The 17,362-nt window shown below is 35.2% G+C and overlaps 2 protein-coding genes across 8 annotated transcripts in view; one reads left to right on the top strand and one right to left on the bottom strand.

Annotated features, from left to right (window-relative positions):
• Positions 1–9,959, top strand: part of Snu (ABC-type transporter snustorr) — a 54,282-nt gene extending 44,323 nt beyond the window's left edge. For 4 of the 5 annotated variants that reach the window (XM_071771440.1, XM_071771437.1, XM_071771438.1 and 1 more), the window contains 10 exons: positions 2,097–2,190; positions 2,947–3,114; positions 3,657–3,791; positions 4,220–4,371; positions 4,580–4,787; positions 5,005–5,182; positions 5,603–5,789; positions 6,016–6,281; positions 6,521–6,607; positions 7,338–9,959. In XM_071771440.1, coding sequence (XP_071627541.1) covers positions 2,097–2,190; positions 2,947–3,114; positions 3,657–3,791; positions 4,220–4,371; positions 4,580–4,787; positions 5,005–5,182; positions 5,603–5,789; positions 6,016–6,281; positions 6,521–6,607; positions 7,338–7,552 — 1,690 coding nt within the window. In that variant the 3' untranslated portion in view covers positions 7,553–9,959. The remainder of the gene's footprint in view (positions 1–2,096; positions 2,191–2,946; positions 3,115–3,656; positions 3,792–4,219; positions 4,372–4,579; positions 4,788–5,004; positions 5,183–5,602; positions 5,790–6,015; positions 6,282–6,520; positions 6,608–7,337) is intronic. The other variant, XM_071771439.1, reaches the window with a different exon arrangement.
• On the bottom strand, positions 9,910–17,091 carry LOC139808929 (retinol-binding protein pinta-like). 3 transcript variants are annotated; one of them, XM_071771462.1, is made up of 6 exons: positions 15,984–17,091; positions 15,018–15,279; positions 12,486–12,645; positions 12,046–12,151; positions 11,566–11,938; positions 9,910–11,405 (listed from the first exon to the last, which is right to left on the bottom strand). In XM_071771462.1, the coding sequence occupies exons 2-6, from the start codon at positions 15,187–15,189 to the stop codon at positions 11,323–11,325; spliced, it is 894 nt and encodes a 297-aa protein (XP_071627563.1). In that variant the 5' UTR covers positions 15,190–15,279; positions 15,984–17,091; the 3' UTR covers positions 9,910–11,322. The 3 variants fall into 3 exon arrangements, with proteins under 3 accessions (XP_071627563.1, XP_071627564.1, XP_071627565.1); XM_071771463.1 differs by having other exon boundaries at positions 16,104–17,091; XM_071771464.1 differs by having other exon boundaries at positions 16,775–17,091.
• Positions 17,092–17,362: the final 271 nt, after the last annotated feature.

Raw genomic sequence — 17,362 nt, 5'->3', positions numbered from 1 at the left:
GACATAAAATTACAATAAATAATTATACGTGTCGAAATACAAATATGTATGTACATTTATGTAAAATTGAGGAGCTCCGAGCAATAATGTCAAGGATTTAACTGTAACAAGGCTGCTAGCTTATAAATATTTAAATAATATCAGGTATAAAGCGCAAATTCATAAAAAATAAGGTATAGTAAATGGGTTTTAGAAAAATATTTTTGAAAACACGAATCTCATTAAAGTAAATGTCAAAATGGATTCATTCTGGATTAATTTACATTCTACAAGTACTGTAAATTATGAATAGAAGAATTTGCGAAATCTATTTTTACGTAACGTTTTGTTTCCGATTGTGAAAATGAACGAAGCTTGTTCACGCAGAAGAAAATTTATCGCTTTCATTCGCGAAACGAATGAAGCGGATAATTAACCGAGAAGCTTTCCACAATGATATTCTGCTTTTACAACGGGAAATCAATTACCGTAATCACCACATTGTTGTCATCTTCTACGTTTCGCTTCCGGTAATGCGATGTTTCCCCTCTGGTGTGTAGAAAATTTCCCGACCACATTTATACGTGACGCAAATGAAACAGAAATAAAACTCGTGCAAACGTTTAGGAACCTCTATACGTCCAGTTAGGTACTCATAAGCGTCGAATTTATTGGCGTTTTATTATAGTACAATATTTTTTATTTATTTTATAGTACAGTGATCGCCACCCTTTTCATAAATGTTCCCGAGGCAAATAAATTTCACACACGGAAGAAATAAAGAATGCTATTACTTGAGCGGCATTAAAGCAAGAGCTTCAAGCGCTTTGCCCATTATCTGAGAAAGTTTACAGCTTTGTTACGATCGTTTACATCTCAGCTCACACTTCTCTTACTCCTCGATCGTGCACAATTGTCCCGCGGAAAGTTTATGGACCCGATCGCTTTCCAGGAGAATAGGACTAGGAAAGTCATAACTCACTTTCAACTTAATCGCATTTCGATGTGTTCCGCGCTTCTAATATATATTACAATTTGAATTAATTAATCATCAATTATCTCGCTTCTCCGGATTGACGATCGAATTTCTAATTACTCGTTGGATATTAACTGCATAGTGTAACTGATCTTTTTACGATTCATTAATTTCCATACTCAATTTCTAACGTTATTTTTAAAAAATAAAAACGTTAATGTGCTAATACAAATATAATAGCATTATACATAAAGTTTCATAAAGTAGATCGATCACTAAAAAATTTGTATCTGTAAAAGTCTTTTCCTATATCAATTATCTTAGTTGTCTCCAACTCTTAAATAAATTATTCTTGTGCGTAAAAAAGTTAATAATTTTTTTAAAAATATACATGTCGATATATATTTAATTTTAATAATATATACATAGTATTACATAGTAATGCAAACGTCTCTACATCAAGCACAGCTAGCTACTTTCGACTTTTACTTTGTTACGGTCTAGTTTTGTAAATTGTCGACTGATCTCGACATTGTATCGCAGCGGTTAGCTCGAAAAATTAGCCCGTTCGCGAAAAGTTGAATTCTCGCTTTCGCACATGATTCTACAAGATTCCGCGCCAGGTTATTTTTATGTTCTTCCGCGCGATAATGCATCCTTCGCCTGTTGAATATGTAAAAGTCCTGCCGGCGTTTTTAGTCCGGTGTTACAAGGTTCAAGGTATCAAAAAAGTCAAGAAGTCAGCGCGAGAATTGCGGCGAGCGCGAGATACTGCATAAATAATACCGAGTCTCATGTGCGCACACTCACAAGAGCATATACGCGTGCGCATACATACGCGTACATATACCGATCACGTTGCGAATGATGATCGCAGAGTCCCCAATCGTAGAATAATCATGATTGGAATCTGTCGCGGAAACGATGACTCTGCAAAACGTTCCTTGCATATTTTCTTACACATTTTATTATATTATAAGCGTGTGTTTAACTTAATCTCTCTCTCTTAATTTATGCAAATATATACACATTTGTTTGTTTTCTTATATGTGTTTAAAAAACGTGTTTTTCATATAAATGTGTATTATTTGGCTTGAACACGCGTAATTAAAATATGGCTTTTCTTTCTTTTATTTTCCAGCATATGGAACCACCTGGTTCAAATTACCAAAGATGGTAACAAGACGGTCATCATAACGACTCACTACATCGAAGAAGCCCGACAAGCGCACACGGTAATATCGTCGTCCTCTTTGTTTAACTGAACGTCGATTTCGACAATATCAATTAATTTTAATCTTGAGATAATTGTGATTTCTCTCCTTCCGACATAAAAGTGGCGATCAAAAATCATGATTAAAATTAGTCAATGTTAGTGTAAGTGTCTGACTTTATATATTCGAAGGAACGATTACTAAATAACTCCAGCATAACGATCTCGATAGGCACAAATCGCGCCGCATTAATAACGAATCCAGCCAACGATTAACGTTTGTTGGTCGATTGCATGTCATTATCATGCCATTGGCTAGTTATTCCGCCTGCATATTACGCCAGGCATAAATTACAGTGCAAAGAGTGCAATCTCGATTTTTTTGCCGGCAGTTCGCGTATCTCAGGATAAATATCATAATAGAATGCTTCGCGCTTTCATCGTAGGAAGATTACCTCTTTCGATTTATTTATTTTTTCTTCTCGGCTAAAACTCACAGTTAAATCGGAGACTCTGAAAAATATGCGTCTTTCATTTATTAATTAGTATGAGTATTAAAATTCCTCAGATAACAAAATTTAATTAAATTTAAATTTAAATTCTTCTTAAATCAAATTCTTATGGAAACTTCCAACGTGTGCTATGGCTTCAAGGCTTTCGTCTTGAGAGAGCGGAACTGTAAATTTAATTTTTCAAAACAATCGATTTATTTGCGCTATTAATTAAAAAAATAATAAAGACACTAAAAAAGACAATAAAAAAATGATTTTGTTAACAGATCGGTTTGATGAGGAGTGGCCGATTGTTGGCCGAGGAGGCACCCAGAACTCTCTTGCAAATGTACAACTGCTCCTCTCTCGAAGAGGTCTTTCTGAAACTTTCCAGAAAGCAAGGACAATATGCTCAACCGCCGACAGAACTGAATATCTCGAACAACATCAGCTTGGTAAGCAAAAAATTTCAGAAATAAAAAACATTTTGACACTTATCGATAGCATTGTTTCGCAAATTTAATATTAACGAGTTCGGCACGTTGCACAATGTAAGAGGCAATCAACTTGAATGAAAGTAATTGCGTTGTCTCTATTGTACAGTAGTACTAGCCACTTCTATAATACTGTTGTCAATTTAAATATTTCATAATCATCGATGCTGCCATTAATTTATCATTTGAGAGTTTAATAGCTTTTTAATTTTAGCTTCTATTAAGATTTTTTTTCAGTTTCTTATTTCTGAATTTTTACGTCTACTTGTTATGCTACATTATATGTCAAGATTAATGCATAATAAAATACATTGCACTATCTATCGAATATTATCACTTCGTCTAATCAACTGATACGTGTGATTATGTGTATTCAAGATGTGTGTCGTGTGTTAGTGCAAAAAATTATTTATCCGTTCCGTAGTCAATCTTGCATTGTTTTTGCATTAATTAAATATCACGTTTTATCGCCACCGGCCACGCTTCTTTTTCTTTACGCACAGGCTTCTTTAAACTGGGGGAAAAAAGACGAGCCGGTATACGTGACAGAGGAGTCCGGCGTTGTCGGCCTCAACTTCCACCAAAGCAAAGAGGTCCTGATCTACGACTCCACCAATGGAATAGCGAATCATTATGATGTAAGAGATTACTCTGATGCAAATTCTACGACAGATTAAGGCCACTTAAAGTCGGCGATGCACACACGCGGGCTTTTTTCGTTTTTACGTTTACCCCGGGCATGCGATTTTTATTTTTTGTGTCGTTGCAATTTATTAAAACTCGGCACCCCCCACTCAGTGATCTTCACACTTTAATGTGTAAAAATGAGATATTAGATTAAAAGTGATAATTTATTATTTTTCTCTTTTATTACGATCAATATTAATAGCTATATTAATCGTTCCTGAAGAAGACGTGCATCATAGCTCGAACGCTTCTCAACCAAGGAGCTAAATAAGAAAATTATATAAATTCAAAATAAAACTCTAAAAATTATTATTGTAACATTTTGTTGTTGATCATATGCAATTATTTTAATACATGTAACGATGATTTCGCAAAACAGATAAACGGCAAACCGCTGCCGAGTGCGAAAGCCAGTTCTGTCCTCGAGTGCGACGACTGCGGCGACTTCACGGATTGTTATAAGGTCACCAGTTGGGGCAAGATTAAAGCGCTTCTGCAGAAGAATTTCTTACGCATGTGGCGGAACATCGGGTACGTTATTAATAGAATAGTCATTGGGATAATAATATTATAAATTCCGTAATGACTTTAATGTTCCTGATGTCGTTAAAACATTCCTGTTGAAAGATTCACACACATAAATACAAAAATAAATTTGAATTTTATGAAGCGGCTGCTAAATGAGTGACTGCTTGATTATACTGAAATAGCTTGCGCAACAATTCATTTTCATGCATAGCGTGATGCTGTTCATCTTCGCCCTGCCGGTGATGCAAGTGATCCTCTTCTGCCTGGCGATCGGGAGAGATCCCACGGGACTGAAACTGGCCATAGTGAACCACGAGATGTTTTACGAGAACATGTCGTGCCCCGTTTCGACGAACTGCAGTTTCACCTTTCTCAGTTGTCGGTATCTCCACTTCCTGGATAACGAGACGATGATAAAGGTCTTAATTATTACATAAAAATATATAATAAATATACATGATATTTTATATAATGCAATATAACGTAACGATACATTATACATATAGTACACTACACAATAAGTGTGAACGAGGTGATAATTAATATAATTCTAAATTAAGTAGAGAAATCAATGTGCGACAAGCGTAATAAACGTGACTTTCGCTTCTTTTTATTCCATTTCATTTTCTATTGCAGGAATACTATCCAGATCCGGACTCGGCGATGGAAGCGGTGCGCAGAGGAGAAGCTTGGGGCACTTTGTACTTTACGGAAAACTTCACGGACGCCCTCGTGGCGAGGATGGCCTTGGGAAGGGATTCCGATGACGAGACCCTTGATCAGAGCGAAATCAGAGTTTGGCTGGATATGTCTAGTAAATATCTCTAGTTAATAATTATTAGATAATAAAATTGTCAATCTTAATTGTGGCTCGAATTTATCTCAAATATTTTATTCACCCCTCGTGCCGAATTTTTTATCCAGCATTTATTAGTTTATTTAAGTATTATTTTTAACAAAATATATTTCCGCATCGATAAATTTGTTAAGTTTTACCTTTGAGTCGTGTTATTTAATCCGTATCGTACTTTTTTAATTTTTTTATGGTGCCATAACTAAGTCTGACAATCAAATTTTATTTATTTTCCGCACGTGTAGCTTTACCAAAGCATTTGCTATTTATCGACGCGTGATTGATTCATAGACGTGATTTACATAGACGTGTCCATATAGACGTGGCTATAATGGCCACGTTTGCTTAGAATGGACGCTATAAAAAATTTTACAATTTCAGATCAACAAGTGGGCCTGATGCTGGCGAGAAATCTTCAATATTCGTATAGAGATTTTGCCAAGGACCTTTTATCGGCCTGCGGGCAGAACGCAAAACTGGCTGACGTGCCAATTCAATTCAAGGACCCCATTTACGGTACCAACGAGCCGAGCTTTACGGACTTCGTGGCACCGGGTGTAATATTGACGTAAGTTATTTATTAATATTCAATTTATAGTCTCAAGTTCATTAATATTTATTTATAATCAGATTCTGGATTTACTTTTATTCTTTATTCTCGAAAAGTCCAAGATCTTTTCAATAAAAATCCAAGGCACTTTATAAAATTTAATCTCTTTCTATCTCTTGCGCAAAACACTTAAAAAAATCTTTTCTACGACATAGAGTTTTGCAAAGTTGACTTCTGTTGACAGCATCGTTTTCTTCCTGGCGGTCGCGCTAACGTCATCGGCGCTGATTATCGAGAGGATGGAGGGCTTGCTGGATCGAAGCTGGGTGGCTGGTGTGTCTCCCGGCGAGATCCTGTTCTCCCACGTGGTCACGCAATTCGTGGTGATGTGCGGTCAAACGGCTCTAGTACTGATCTTCATGATCCTGGTGTTCGGCGTCGAATGCAAGGGCGACATCGGCTGGGTTATCATACTGACGATCCTTCAAGGCCTCTGCGGCATGTGCTTCGGTAAGAGCGAGGAGGGCTTCTCATTCACCGCAATGTATCCGTTAAAATAATACTAAATAATAATAATAATAAAATAATTTTAATTAATATATTATAATAATAATAATCAAGAATTTTTAAGAAAGATGTTTCAAAGTATAAATAAAAGATACGCAATTTCCTTGCTCTTTGAACGGGCAAATTTCGATAATTAGAAGGAAAAAGATGCAATATTATCCGGATTTTTCTACTTTTCGCAGGGTTCGTGATTTCGGCGATTTGCGAACTCGAAAGGAATGCCATCCAACTGGCTCTAGGCAGCTTCTATCCTACGCTTCTTCTCAGTGGTATGTATGAAATATATCACAGTGATGAAATCACAGTTTGATGAGAAAGATAAGCACATTCGGGATATTTTAAGGCTTTCGTTCGCAATATAGAGTATCTAACAATTATGATTATGTATGAAACTTGCGCGAGAATTAAAACAGATCTACGCGATTCTCATATCAGTTGCTTTTATCAATCAGATTAAATTTGCGCTTGATATCGTATCGCTGTAAAATAAACATGGCAATCATCCGGCGTCATCCCGTATTCAACGAATTTAATCGGGTCCATCGTTGTTACATTAGACGATTATTTCGATCTAAATGTCACGCGCTGAAGTCCTTGCCGTCACCAGAAGTGAAAGTCGGCCAATACTCGCGCGCGCCGTGCCCTAATCGAATCGTTGGACAAACTGTTCAGATCGCTTTGCATTCTTCTCGTCTCTCTCTCTCTCCTCTCTCCCCCCTCTCTCTCTCTCTCTCTCTCTCTCTCTCTCTCTCTCTCTCTCTGAAGCGTAAATTTAATATTCTAAATATTTCAAGCGCCCATACAAGACTCGAGTCTTGTACGGACCTACTTTATAAATGAGATAATTAAAAATAGAGATTTGCTCTGCCGCGAAAGCGATCCCGCAAAAGTTAAATCGAATTGAGAAAAGTTAGACGCAAAATGAAGAAAAAAAAAGATACATTCGGCGAATTCTATTCCACGTTTACTCGAAGTTTACTTGATTATTCCGTTTTGCAGGTGTAATATGGCCGGTGGAGGGCATGCCGACGGTCCTGCGATACATCTCGCAAGGTCTGCCACTGACGATGGCGACGACCGCCCTGCGGTCCATGCTGACCCGCGGCTGGAGCATCACGGAGCCGAATGTTTACAACGGTTACATCTCTACCATCATCTGGATCATCGTGTTCCTCACGATAAGCTTGCTGGTGCTGAAGTTCAAGCGCGGATAAGGATAGCTCGTAACTTCCGCCCACCGTCCAGACTGTATTCGGTGTACAGTGACTCGCGAACATTCCGCGACGGATAGACGAGAAAGAAAGAAAGAAAGAGAAAGAGAGAGAGAAAGAGCTCTGAATCAGGGAGCGAATGTTCCCCGTAGAGGAACGAATTGAATCGGGAATCGATGGCGAATGGTGTGTTCGATGGATGTCGCGATTCGGGACTCGCGTCTCTCCACCCGAGAGCGAAGTGATCCATCGAGGACACTACTCTTCTTTCTTTACCTGTTTCATAGCTGTATTATAGCTGGGGTCAAATTTAACGGAGCATTAGTTAGAAATCGTACAGAATTAGCGGAGATTGTAGATGCAATTGGATGTCGGTGGCCGAGAAGAAATTCCGCAATCCAAGAAGGGTCCTTCTATCTAGGAACGTTGCGTAACATCCTCTATTCAAGAAACCGACTGCCATCGCTCAATCGCCCGGCGGCAGTATAAAGCATTCCTGGATCTCGATAGATCGGCTTCGGATTCCAAATGTCGACGATCTCGCAACATTCTCCGCCGCGAATGGACCTCCGATACATGTGATGCTCCTGCTGCGTGCGCTCAATGTGCTTCTAAGGCTCACGTGTCGCGCGTGCAAGGCGCGTATGTATGTCTGTGTTATGCGTATATGTGATGTGTATGTGTTGGTGTGCGTAATGGGAACTCTCGAATAAATGTAATACGATGATGATAAGATGCGTGAGACTGCCGCGTTTGCCTCGTGCGTCTTGTTTATAGGAATCATATTTTTATCCGGCGTCTGTAAAAAAAAATTTGCGCGGATGCCCGAGGATACCGCCAGGATTCTCCCTATACGAACCGATCTTCTCGAGGATCGCGATCGAGGGAAATAGAATCGGCGCTTTCCATTTACACGACTTATATAGCGACATTTCTGTCGAAGTTAGCTTCAATGCGGAAAGCGTTTATCATGCGCAGAGATTGCAAACAATATAACGTCCCGAATGATTTTGAAAACGCATAATATTAATTTATCTTCGCAATAATAGTATAATTTTCTAATATAAACAAAGGTGAGAGTTGGTTTATTTTTACATATAAACTAAAGTATTTTATAAAATCGTGCCGCAGAGAAAAGAAAACTCGCAGACTAAAGTGCTTCACCACGCCTCGAACGAATAAACTCTGCTCCTGCTTGTGCTTAATTCGTTTTTCTTTTTTTTCACGAAGGATCGTGATTAAGTAATTCGGCGAAAATAGAAATAGTGAAAATGCGTTTGACAGTACTGTGCGTGTCACGCGAAATATATTAGGAACAATGGACGCGTTCAACAGAACAAGCCGCAATCGAAGAGCAGTCGAATGTGATTGACTCTTACTTTTAGAATCAACAAATCAACGTGGCGTGTTGATAAGACGACAACTCAGCAGTTCTGTTGAACGCGGCCAATAATTCCCCCTCATCGTGTCTATTCACGCCCGGAATATCGCGAATAGAAATTTATGCGCTCGTAATTATTAAGAATTCCGTCGCGTGCATCGTGGACAATAATAAGCGATGCCTATACCCTCGCTGGACCGCATGTAATCCTCATTGGCGATCATAAACCAGGTGCGATACCTTTACGAAGCCATTTGTTGGAGATCTGGCACGGTGAAGGGAACCTGGTAAAACATCATCCCGGGATTAAAATGGGATCGTAGTTAGTAAGTTTTACGTAAATTAATATGTAATAGCTGGTTAAACGTATAGCGCGATTCTACTTGCCCATGACTTTTAAGTATGTACGTATTTTATTTAACTCGCAACGATATCGGACGTAGAAAGAATTAAAAAAAAAAAACCGACAGTACCGCGGCGCGCGTTCAAAAAATTATAATACTTCTTATTTCATTATTATTTTGCATGCGTTTTCGACGTGTATGTTTATAGGTATACATGATGAACAAGTAAGAATTACGACGCAGTGTCGAAAATTCTTATCGTTCGTTAGTTCACAATGACCTGATAACAGCTCGTGAACTACGATAACATTTATATCAACAAATGTTATCTGCCATACGTGGCAATCATTTCAGTGACGTATAAAATATAAATTATAAATAATGATTTAATCACCAAAAAATAACAAGCAACGCAGATTTATGTACGTGTATGCTGCGATTTTTGATCATAATATATATTTGATATTTTATGTATGAATAAATTATAGTACTGTGATCGTCCATAAAGTGCAATTCATGCGGATCATTATTGCATCGTGCTGTCAACTAGGGAAACTGCATGCCATCGGGCATTTGTTAATTAGCGAAAAAATTGTCAACGAAAATGGGCGACGCCAAGAGAAAACTCGACAACATGCAAAAATGTATTGTATTTTACTTATATATAAAAAAGACATGAAACTTATATATATGTACATATATCTTTTCACAGAAAGTCACTCTATTATCAATGTCTCGACATAATATAACTGCTTCTTTTTTTTCGCTCGCCTTATCAGTTTCACGTGATCTATATGCGGATTAATTGCATCGCGATTTATCTCTAAATTAATGCTCCGAAATTATCTTGTATTTTTCGTCGTTGATTTTTGCGATTTTCCTTGATCACTTTCTTCCAATACATAATTTACATAAAATTAGCTCACATACAGACATATATAGAAATCATGAATTATTAACAAATGTTGCTTAGGCAATTGTCTGTATTGTTGCAATCTTAACTACGGAAAGGATTATTTTTTTTTTTTGCAACTTTTGGGTTAATAAGAAGCATTCTCGACTGTCTACTAACAATTGCGCATCTATTCTGCAATTACATATTTTAATTCCTAATATATCCTCAGAGAGCGTCATCTATATTTGATCAACAAGATAGCTGAAGTATCTGCGAAATTATTTTGCATTGTGTAGATACGCAATTTATTTTTCAGCTCCGCTGTTCATGAATATTTTAAAAATCGATAGATTCGACAATCGACAAATTGCATCAAAATTCCCGGTGCGTTGATAAAGTTAATCGACTTGTTAATAAACTGCAACTGAATTTCATCAAGCAATATTTTAACGCGCTTGCTACGTAGAACTACCGCTGACATTTTTATCTAATCAGCATTTGATCTCTGCGATGACTTTCTAGTCTCGTTCCTATGTATTATTATATATTTATTCTTCTAGCGCGCATATCATTACGCGAACGCATGTAATAATAGTAATAATACTAAGCGCCGAATTTGCTCTACAAATTCCTCTCCAAATCTACCGAAGGCGCATTGTAACGTACATGTGTTGTCAACGATAAACGAGATTGATAGCATGCCCTTTGGAATCTATATAATCTTTGCTATCATTTTTGCGATAAATCATATTTAATAACTGATCCACGTGCAGCAGATAATAAATTCAGAAATTCGCTGTAGCAAATATACATGTAGTACAATGGTTTTTTAGAAGTTTAGAAGATGCGTCGAAAACGCAATAACAATATTTTAAATAAAATACATACAAATATAAAAACATATTTTTATATGAACGTATATAGTTATATTATTATTTGTATAGTTATTATGTGTATTATTGTCTGCACATATCGATTATACGTGTAAATTAAAATGCAGAGATCATATAAGAAATCAAATGGACTAGGGCTCTAAGTGCAAAGTGGACAGAGTAATTATTTCTTTTCTCACAAAATTCGCAGAGATAGTGCAACCTATATTTGATAATAAATATTCAAGAGTATATATTAAGAGCATATTTTGTCGATAAAACTATTGCTTTGAAATAGCTATCTTGTTCTTCTCATCATCCATAAGCCAGTCGCGATTTTCCTCGATTAATTTCTTCCAATATTCTGCAAAAGAAAAATATTTGTATTTTACATATACATATCAAATTATATGATTGAATACATGGGAATTTACACACTTAATACTTGCTTAATAAGAAACATTCTTTATCATCAAGTAAACGCATCAATTTTATACTGTTTTTTTTTAATTTACCATAATTACCTGTTAATTCTCGAAATGTACAATCGGTACCACCATATTCGACGGGCAAGATGTTAGCTGGGACGCCCTCAAAACAGTTTTGAATCGTCCTCTGTGTGTAGACGAACAATCTGTTCTTCATTTTCTCAGACATAAAAGATTTGAAAATTCTCAAAACAATATCGACATAATCGGGCGCGTTGATTATGTTTATCGAATGGGTCCTCAAAGGATAGCAGCTTTGCCACGCGTGGACCAAATTCATTATTATTTGGGGTCGCAACTGAACAGCATGACGCATAGTTGGATTGGCTACGTCAATGAACACCGAGTAGCCACGTACCGACGCCAGGGTGTAATTTTTCGTCGCCACTTCCGTCGCCATCACACCGATCTAAAAAAATCGTCCGTCGAGAAATAATAAATAACAATGAAAAAAATACTTCAGCGTGACAACGTTGGCCATAAATTGTTCGAGCATTGTATTATTTTAATATTTACTTTAACTATGTCTGATATATTGTGTCTTCTTGGATTATGCCGAGTGCCGCGCACCACAATAACTAATCTTCCTTCACTATCCGGCTTCCGCAGAGGCAAAAACACTCTAAACGGGAATAAAGTATTTTAGAATCCTTTAAAATAATTAAAATACCTTTCAGTTTTACAGTCATGCATCTAGTGTATATATATATATATATATATATATATATATATATATATCCGAAATTTCTTAATTAAATATTATTCTTAGAATATAATAGAAATAAGAAAAAAAAGTTATTAAAAATTTATCTGTAATTTTTTTTACGCAAGTTGTTATTAAAATTGAAATTGCAGTTTGTGAAGTGTTCTGCTATGTATCCAAAATAGTTAAAATAAAGTAGAGAATAAAAAAAACTCACAGAATTCAATTAATACTCCGAAATAATGGTCCTTACCCTAAATCAAGTAGTTCCTGCAGTTCCGGTCGAAATGGATCCTTATTCATGTACCATTCTGGTAAGTAGGATCGCTGCTTGTAATAGTTTTGTATCCTGATTTTAGTTTTGTCGAGATTAAACTTGCAGACCCTCAAAAATCGCAGGATAAGGAAGTCATCTGTGTACAGATTAAAGATTTCTTTCAAATGAAAAGTTACTTAAAACAGTACTAAATCTATTATCATTAATATGAGAAATATATATATAGAGCAATAATTTCAGAAATAAATTCTAATATCTTTTTAACAGAAAACATTAAAGATCTGTTTTATTATGCTACATTCTAAGAAACAAAGAAAAATTATTGTTTAATCATTTTATAATAACTTCTGCCTCTAATGGAATTAAATTTAGTTATTAATTTTGTTATATTCCAATTTATTTAATATCAATTTAGTCATATTTAAATTTAGTCATAATTTTGAATTTAGTTATATATGTTTTCATGTTTTACTTAATTCTGTTTGAACAGATATTCTGTACAAATGTATCAAGTTTCACATCTCTTGTCTAAAATGGCATATAATCAAAGTATTGAACTTTACATATATGTACAGCAGTCAAGGTGCATAAAAAGTAAGTAGTTAGAAATTCAAATTAATGAATTGCAATTCAATGAAAGACTGATGCAATATCGACTAAAAAATTCAAGAGTTGTAAGCATAGTTGAATGATAAAAAGTAATAATCAGATAAGTTATGGAAATTGACAATGTAATTGCTGTGGATGCATAATGATTAATTTGTTCATAGTGTCTAATTATTTCTGAGTTTATTGCAATCTTGATTGAGTTTTTTATGCTAGAATATTTTACTTTACTTTTAATTGGCCTTTACAGAATATGTAATCCAAATAATTTAATCAACATATTTTACGTAATATGTTTACATTTACGTAAAATATGTTAATTAAATTATTTTGATTCTCTATTCTTTACGAATAAATTCGTTTATATAATCATTAAATTTTAATTTTTGTCAATCGATATTTATAGTGAATCGATATAATGAAGCGATCTTTGTGGTGAAGCTATTTACACTACAAAGTAACAATATAAATTAATAGTAGATGTAACATTAATAACAAATAAGTTAATATAAATGTATATTATATATTCTATATTTTTAATGGAATAAGCTATCACACAAAATTTGCTACTAAGTTGATACTAATAATTACTAGTTTTTGCATACATTTTCAAAAAGCTATAACATTCTAAGTTTCTGTACCTGTATATTATTTTAGTAATTAAGGTACAATTATTAAAACAATACAAACAATCAGACATCTCATTTTAATAATTTATAATAATACAATAGTTAAACATAATAAGCCGGTAAAGAAAATTAGTTCAATAATAAATCGAGTGTCAATTAAGTTGAAATAAAGATAATTGATGTCTAATGGGCATAATTATTTAGGTCGCGTGATCTCTGCTGTTTAGGGGACAATTCTATTCAATTTTTTTCTGGAGTTCTCTGTTATCATACCTCGACATGTTGCTATTCGAACTTTCGACTCAATCCTAAAAACACATAACTAAAATAATTTATATAATAACTTATGTGTGAATGTGAAAATTAGGAACATTTTAATTATCTGAAGATACTCATACAAAAATAAATTGGAATGATAAATTGGAATGGTCCTGCAAATGATAAATTTTGACGGTTATTTCATTAAAAATAAAATATATAATGTTTATATTTATATATTAATAATGTATTGGAAAAATTTATTATACAAGAAATTAATTTTCCGATACATGATATGCACGTATTGCACATATTATTATGCCCTAGTTAACATAGAAGAATTGCGTGATACATCTCGGATACGTCATGAATCAAATATGAAACAAAACCATTGTTAAGGAATTATCTATTAATTAGACAGCAAAGCAGGAATATGCGCATGACATATGTTATGGAAATTCTAAGACTTACGTAATCATGATGATATATGTCTCTAAACTGTAACAATTTTTTTGTTAAAATTCTCTATTCTTGAAGTTCTATTTTAATATTAATTGCAAATTATTGTATCAAAATACATACATGTTTTATACAAATACACATTTTTATGTTTTAAATATATTTAAATACACATTCTTGCTTCCTCGACTATTTAAGATATTAAAAAAAAAATCGATCGAAAGACTTGTTCAAAAAATACTCAAATGCAAAAACGATAACGAATTTTATCGTATAATATAAATTTTCCATCAAGTCACTATTTAAGATTATTTACAATTATTTATGAGACTCCAAGAACGTGTTTCTTTTCTTTTCAAAGGAATCAAAAGTTATCCTCTTTTCTTTGTATTAATGCGCGACCAAAAACAAATTCAAAGAGCTAAGTATTAGACCGACATCACGTTGGCGCCATTAAAAGTAATTTCGTTTTATTACTCCGGAATTATATAATATGTAATTGAACATCGACAGATATTTCAACGAGCCTGCCTCACATGATCACAATCATTTTTACCAATTCGTGTAGACAAGTCATCGTTCTCCTCGATCCAGCGTCTGATCTCCGCTACGGCGTTCTCTCTATTCTCGTCGGTCTCGTTCAAATGTGCCGCTGCATATCTTTTATCCTCACTGGTCAGCTCTTGCCGAGCGTGATGCATGACGCTGTCACTGGAACTGCTCGCCATCACGACGACAATGAACGCTGGTGAACGTCTCGCGGAGTCCCGTCACCGCGAAGAGACACTGCGTGTATGTACAATGTACAGACACGCACTCTGTAACGAGCGACGCGCGATCAACACTAGACGCGATCAACAGGCAATATATATAAACGCGAATATATAAACAGTACACAAAAACATGCCCTTTGGAATCTACGTGCTCTTTGATAAAGTCAGGTTCAATGATGCAGATTATATGCGCCATCTGCAGCGAACAATGACGGATCCGGTTTGGTAAATGGGATGGATGTTTGATATCCATTTTCGAGAGGATAAGCCCCGAAGAAACTTTAATTTCTAAATTCTTCACACTGTAGCACTGTAGCACGCATTTGAACTTTTAAATGGAATACGTAAAAAAAATAAAATTGAAACATTATAGTCATATTATTACTTATGAATTTTGCGTATAAAATTAAAATGTATGTCTAACATTTACATTTAGTTAAAGAAGTGAAACAAAATCTAAAAAAAATTAGTTCTAGGTTGAAAAGTAAATAAAGCAAATATCTCTCCTAATTTACATAATTTAAGAATACAAAAAATTTTTATTAAACACTTAATCATACACATCCGCGTATTATGCTCTCGTGCATTATCTCTCAAGTCCCCTCTGCGCAGTGAAAGAAAAAGAGAAACAATTTCTTTCTCTTTACCGAGTCCATCTTATAGAAAAGGGCAAAACAATAATTGAACAAAATGCGACCTATATTTAGTGAAAGAAAACTGAGCATTTTATTATAAAAGCGTTTTCTAGCCTCTTGTTGAGCCTTTGGGAAGACCTCTCCGTAAATCCATATATACCTAGCGAAAAAAATCACGCACAATGCTCGAATGCATAACGCATAAAGAGATAGCCCGAATCTGCAGCAACGTACCCGTCTTTGTTGATAACCAACGCAGCTATCGCAATGACTTCGCTCGTGATAACAAACGCGGAACTTGCATCTGCAAATCGCGGCGCATTATAATATATGCGCGATGCGCGATTAAGGATAAGCAATATATCGATAGCATACTCTTTGGTAATTTTGGTATCTATATGATATTTCTTATCATTCCTATGACAAATCAGTAATAATCGCGCTATCTGCAGCAATATCGAATTCAAATACCCGATGTGGCAAATCTGTATACACATATTTCTGTGTTCTAAATGTATAGATATCTCTTTTTGTTTGTTTGATCAATTAATTCAATATATAAATTAAAATATAAACAATCGCTAATCGAAAATTTGTTTAAATTAAAAAAATAGCGAAATGCAATAAACGGACTTCATTATAAATGATTTCTATTGAGTCACTATTTATCATTATTGTTATTTATTGAGAGAGACACTTTCATATCACTCTTTCTCTCTTCTCATTTCGCTAACAAAGTCAAACGCTACATGTTATATAATTTTTTATTTTCTCCTTATTATGCGAGCAAAACGAATAGGTTTCAGATGTAACGTCAGATGTTACATCGCCGCGGATTTCGTTGTTATTGCTTCGAAATTAATGCACTACAATTGAATTTCACAAGCGATATTTCAATGAATCACGTAGGATTGACGTCGTTTTTATTCGCAAATCGTCGTTCTCCTCGACCCAGCGTCTGATCTCCGCGATGGAGTTCTCTTTAGTCTCGTTCAACTGTGTCGCTGCATGTAACTTGTCCCCGTTGATTAATCTTTGCCAAGCGTAACACTCTACATTATCGTGGCCACTTGCGTTCGCCATCGTAACACCGCGAGAAGCTTCATCCACCGCGAAAGAACTCGCGTTATCTGGGAGTCGTGGAAATGCTAGCTCTGACACGCGCACGACCAACGATAAACACAGTAGGTAGTAGCAGATAGTACGCTGAACAACGTGTGCGCTTTGGTGGACTCTTGATAATGTCAGTGATGACTCAGTAGCTAGAAATCGCGCCATTTACGAAGTAGAGACATGGTATGATAAACGTGATGGATACTTGACACTTATCCTCGAGAGAATGAGCCACACGAAGACACATTAATTTTTAAATTCCTTACATTATAGTATACTTTTAATCTATTAAATGGAATGCGTATGAGCTGAAATTATATTAAAAGATTATAGTTATATAATTGCTTTCAAGCTGCACGTATAAAATAAGTAAATTAAGA

The sequence above is a fragment of the Temnothorax longispinosus genome, chromosome 2 (genome assembly GCF_030848805.1).
Source record: "Temnothorax longispinosus isolate EJ_2023e chromosome 2, Tlon_JGU_v1, whole genome shotgun sequence".
Taxonomy (NCBI): domain Eukaryota; kingdom Metazoa; phylum Arthropoda; class Insecta; order Hymenoptera; family Formicidae; genus Temnothorax; species Temnothorax longispinosus.
Note: the sequence above shows the minus strand (reverse complement) of the source record. Positions and strands in the feature narration are given on the sequence as shown.

Bases quoted from the DNA above. Each gene is read 5' to 3' on its own strand.
- LOC139808929 (XM_071771462.1), bottom strand. From the start codon at position 15,189: ATGGCGAGCAGTTCCAGTGACAGCGTCATGCATCACGCTCGGCAAGAG. The intron at 11,939-12,045 runs GTAAATATTAAA...CGATTTTTTTAG, and splicing joins ATATATCAGACATAGTTAAA to ATCGGTGTGATGGCGACGGA. The intron at 11,406-11,565 runs GTAATTATGGTA...TTTCTTTTGCAG, and splicing joins TACATTTCGAGAATTAACAG to AATATTGGAAGAAATTAATC.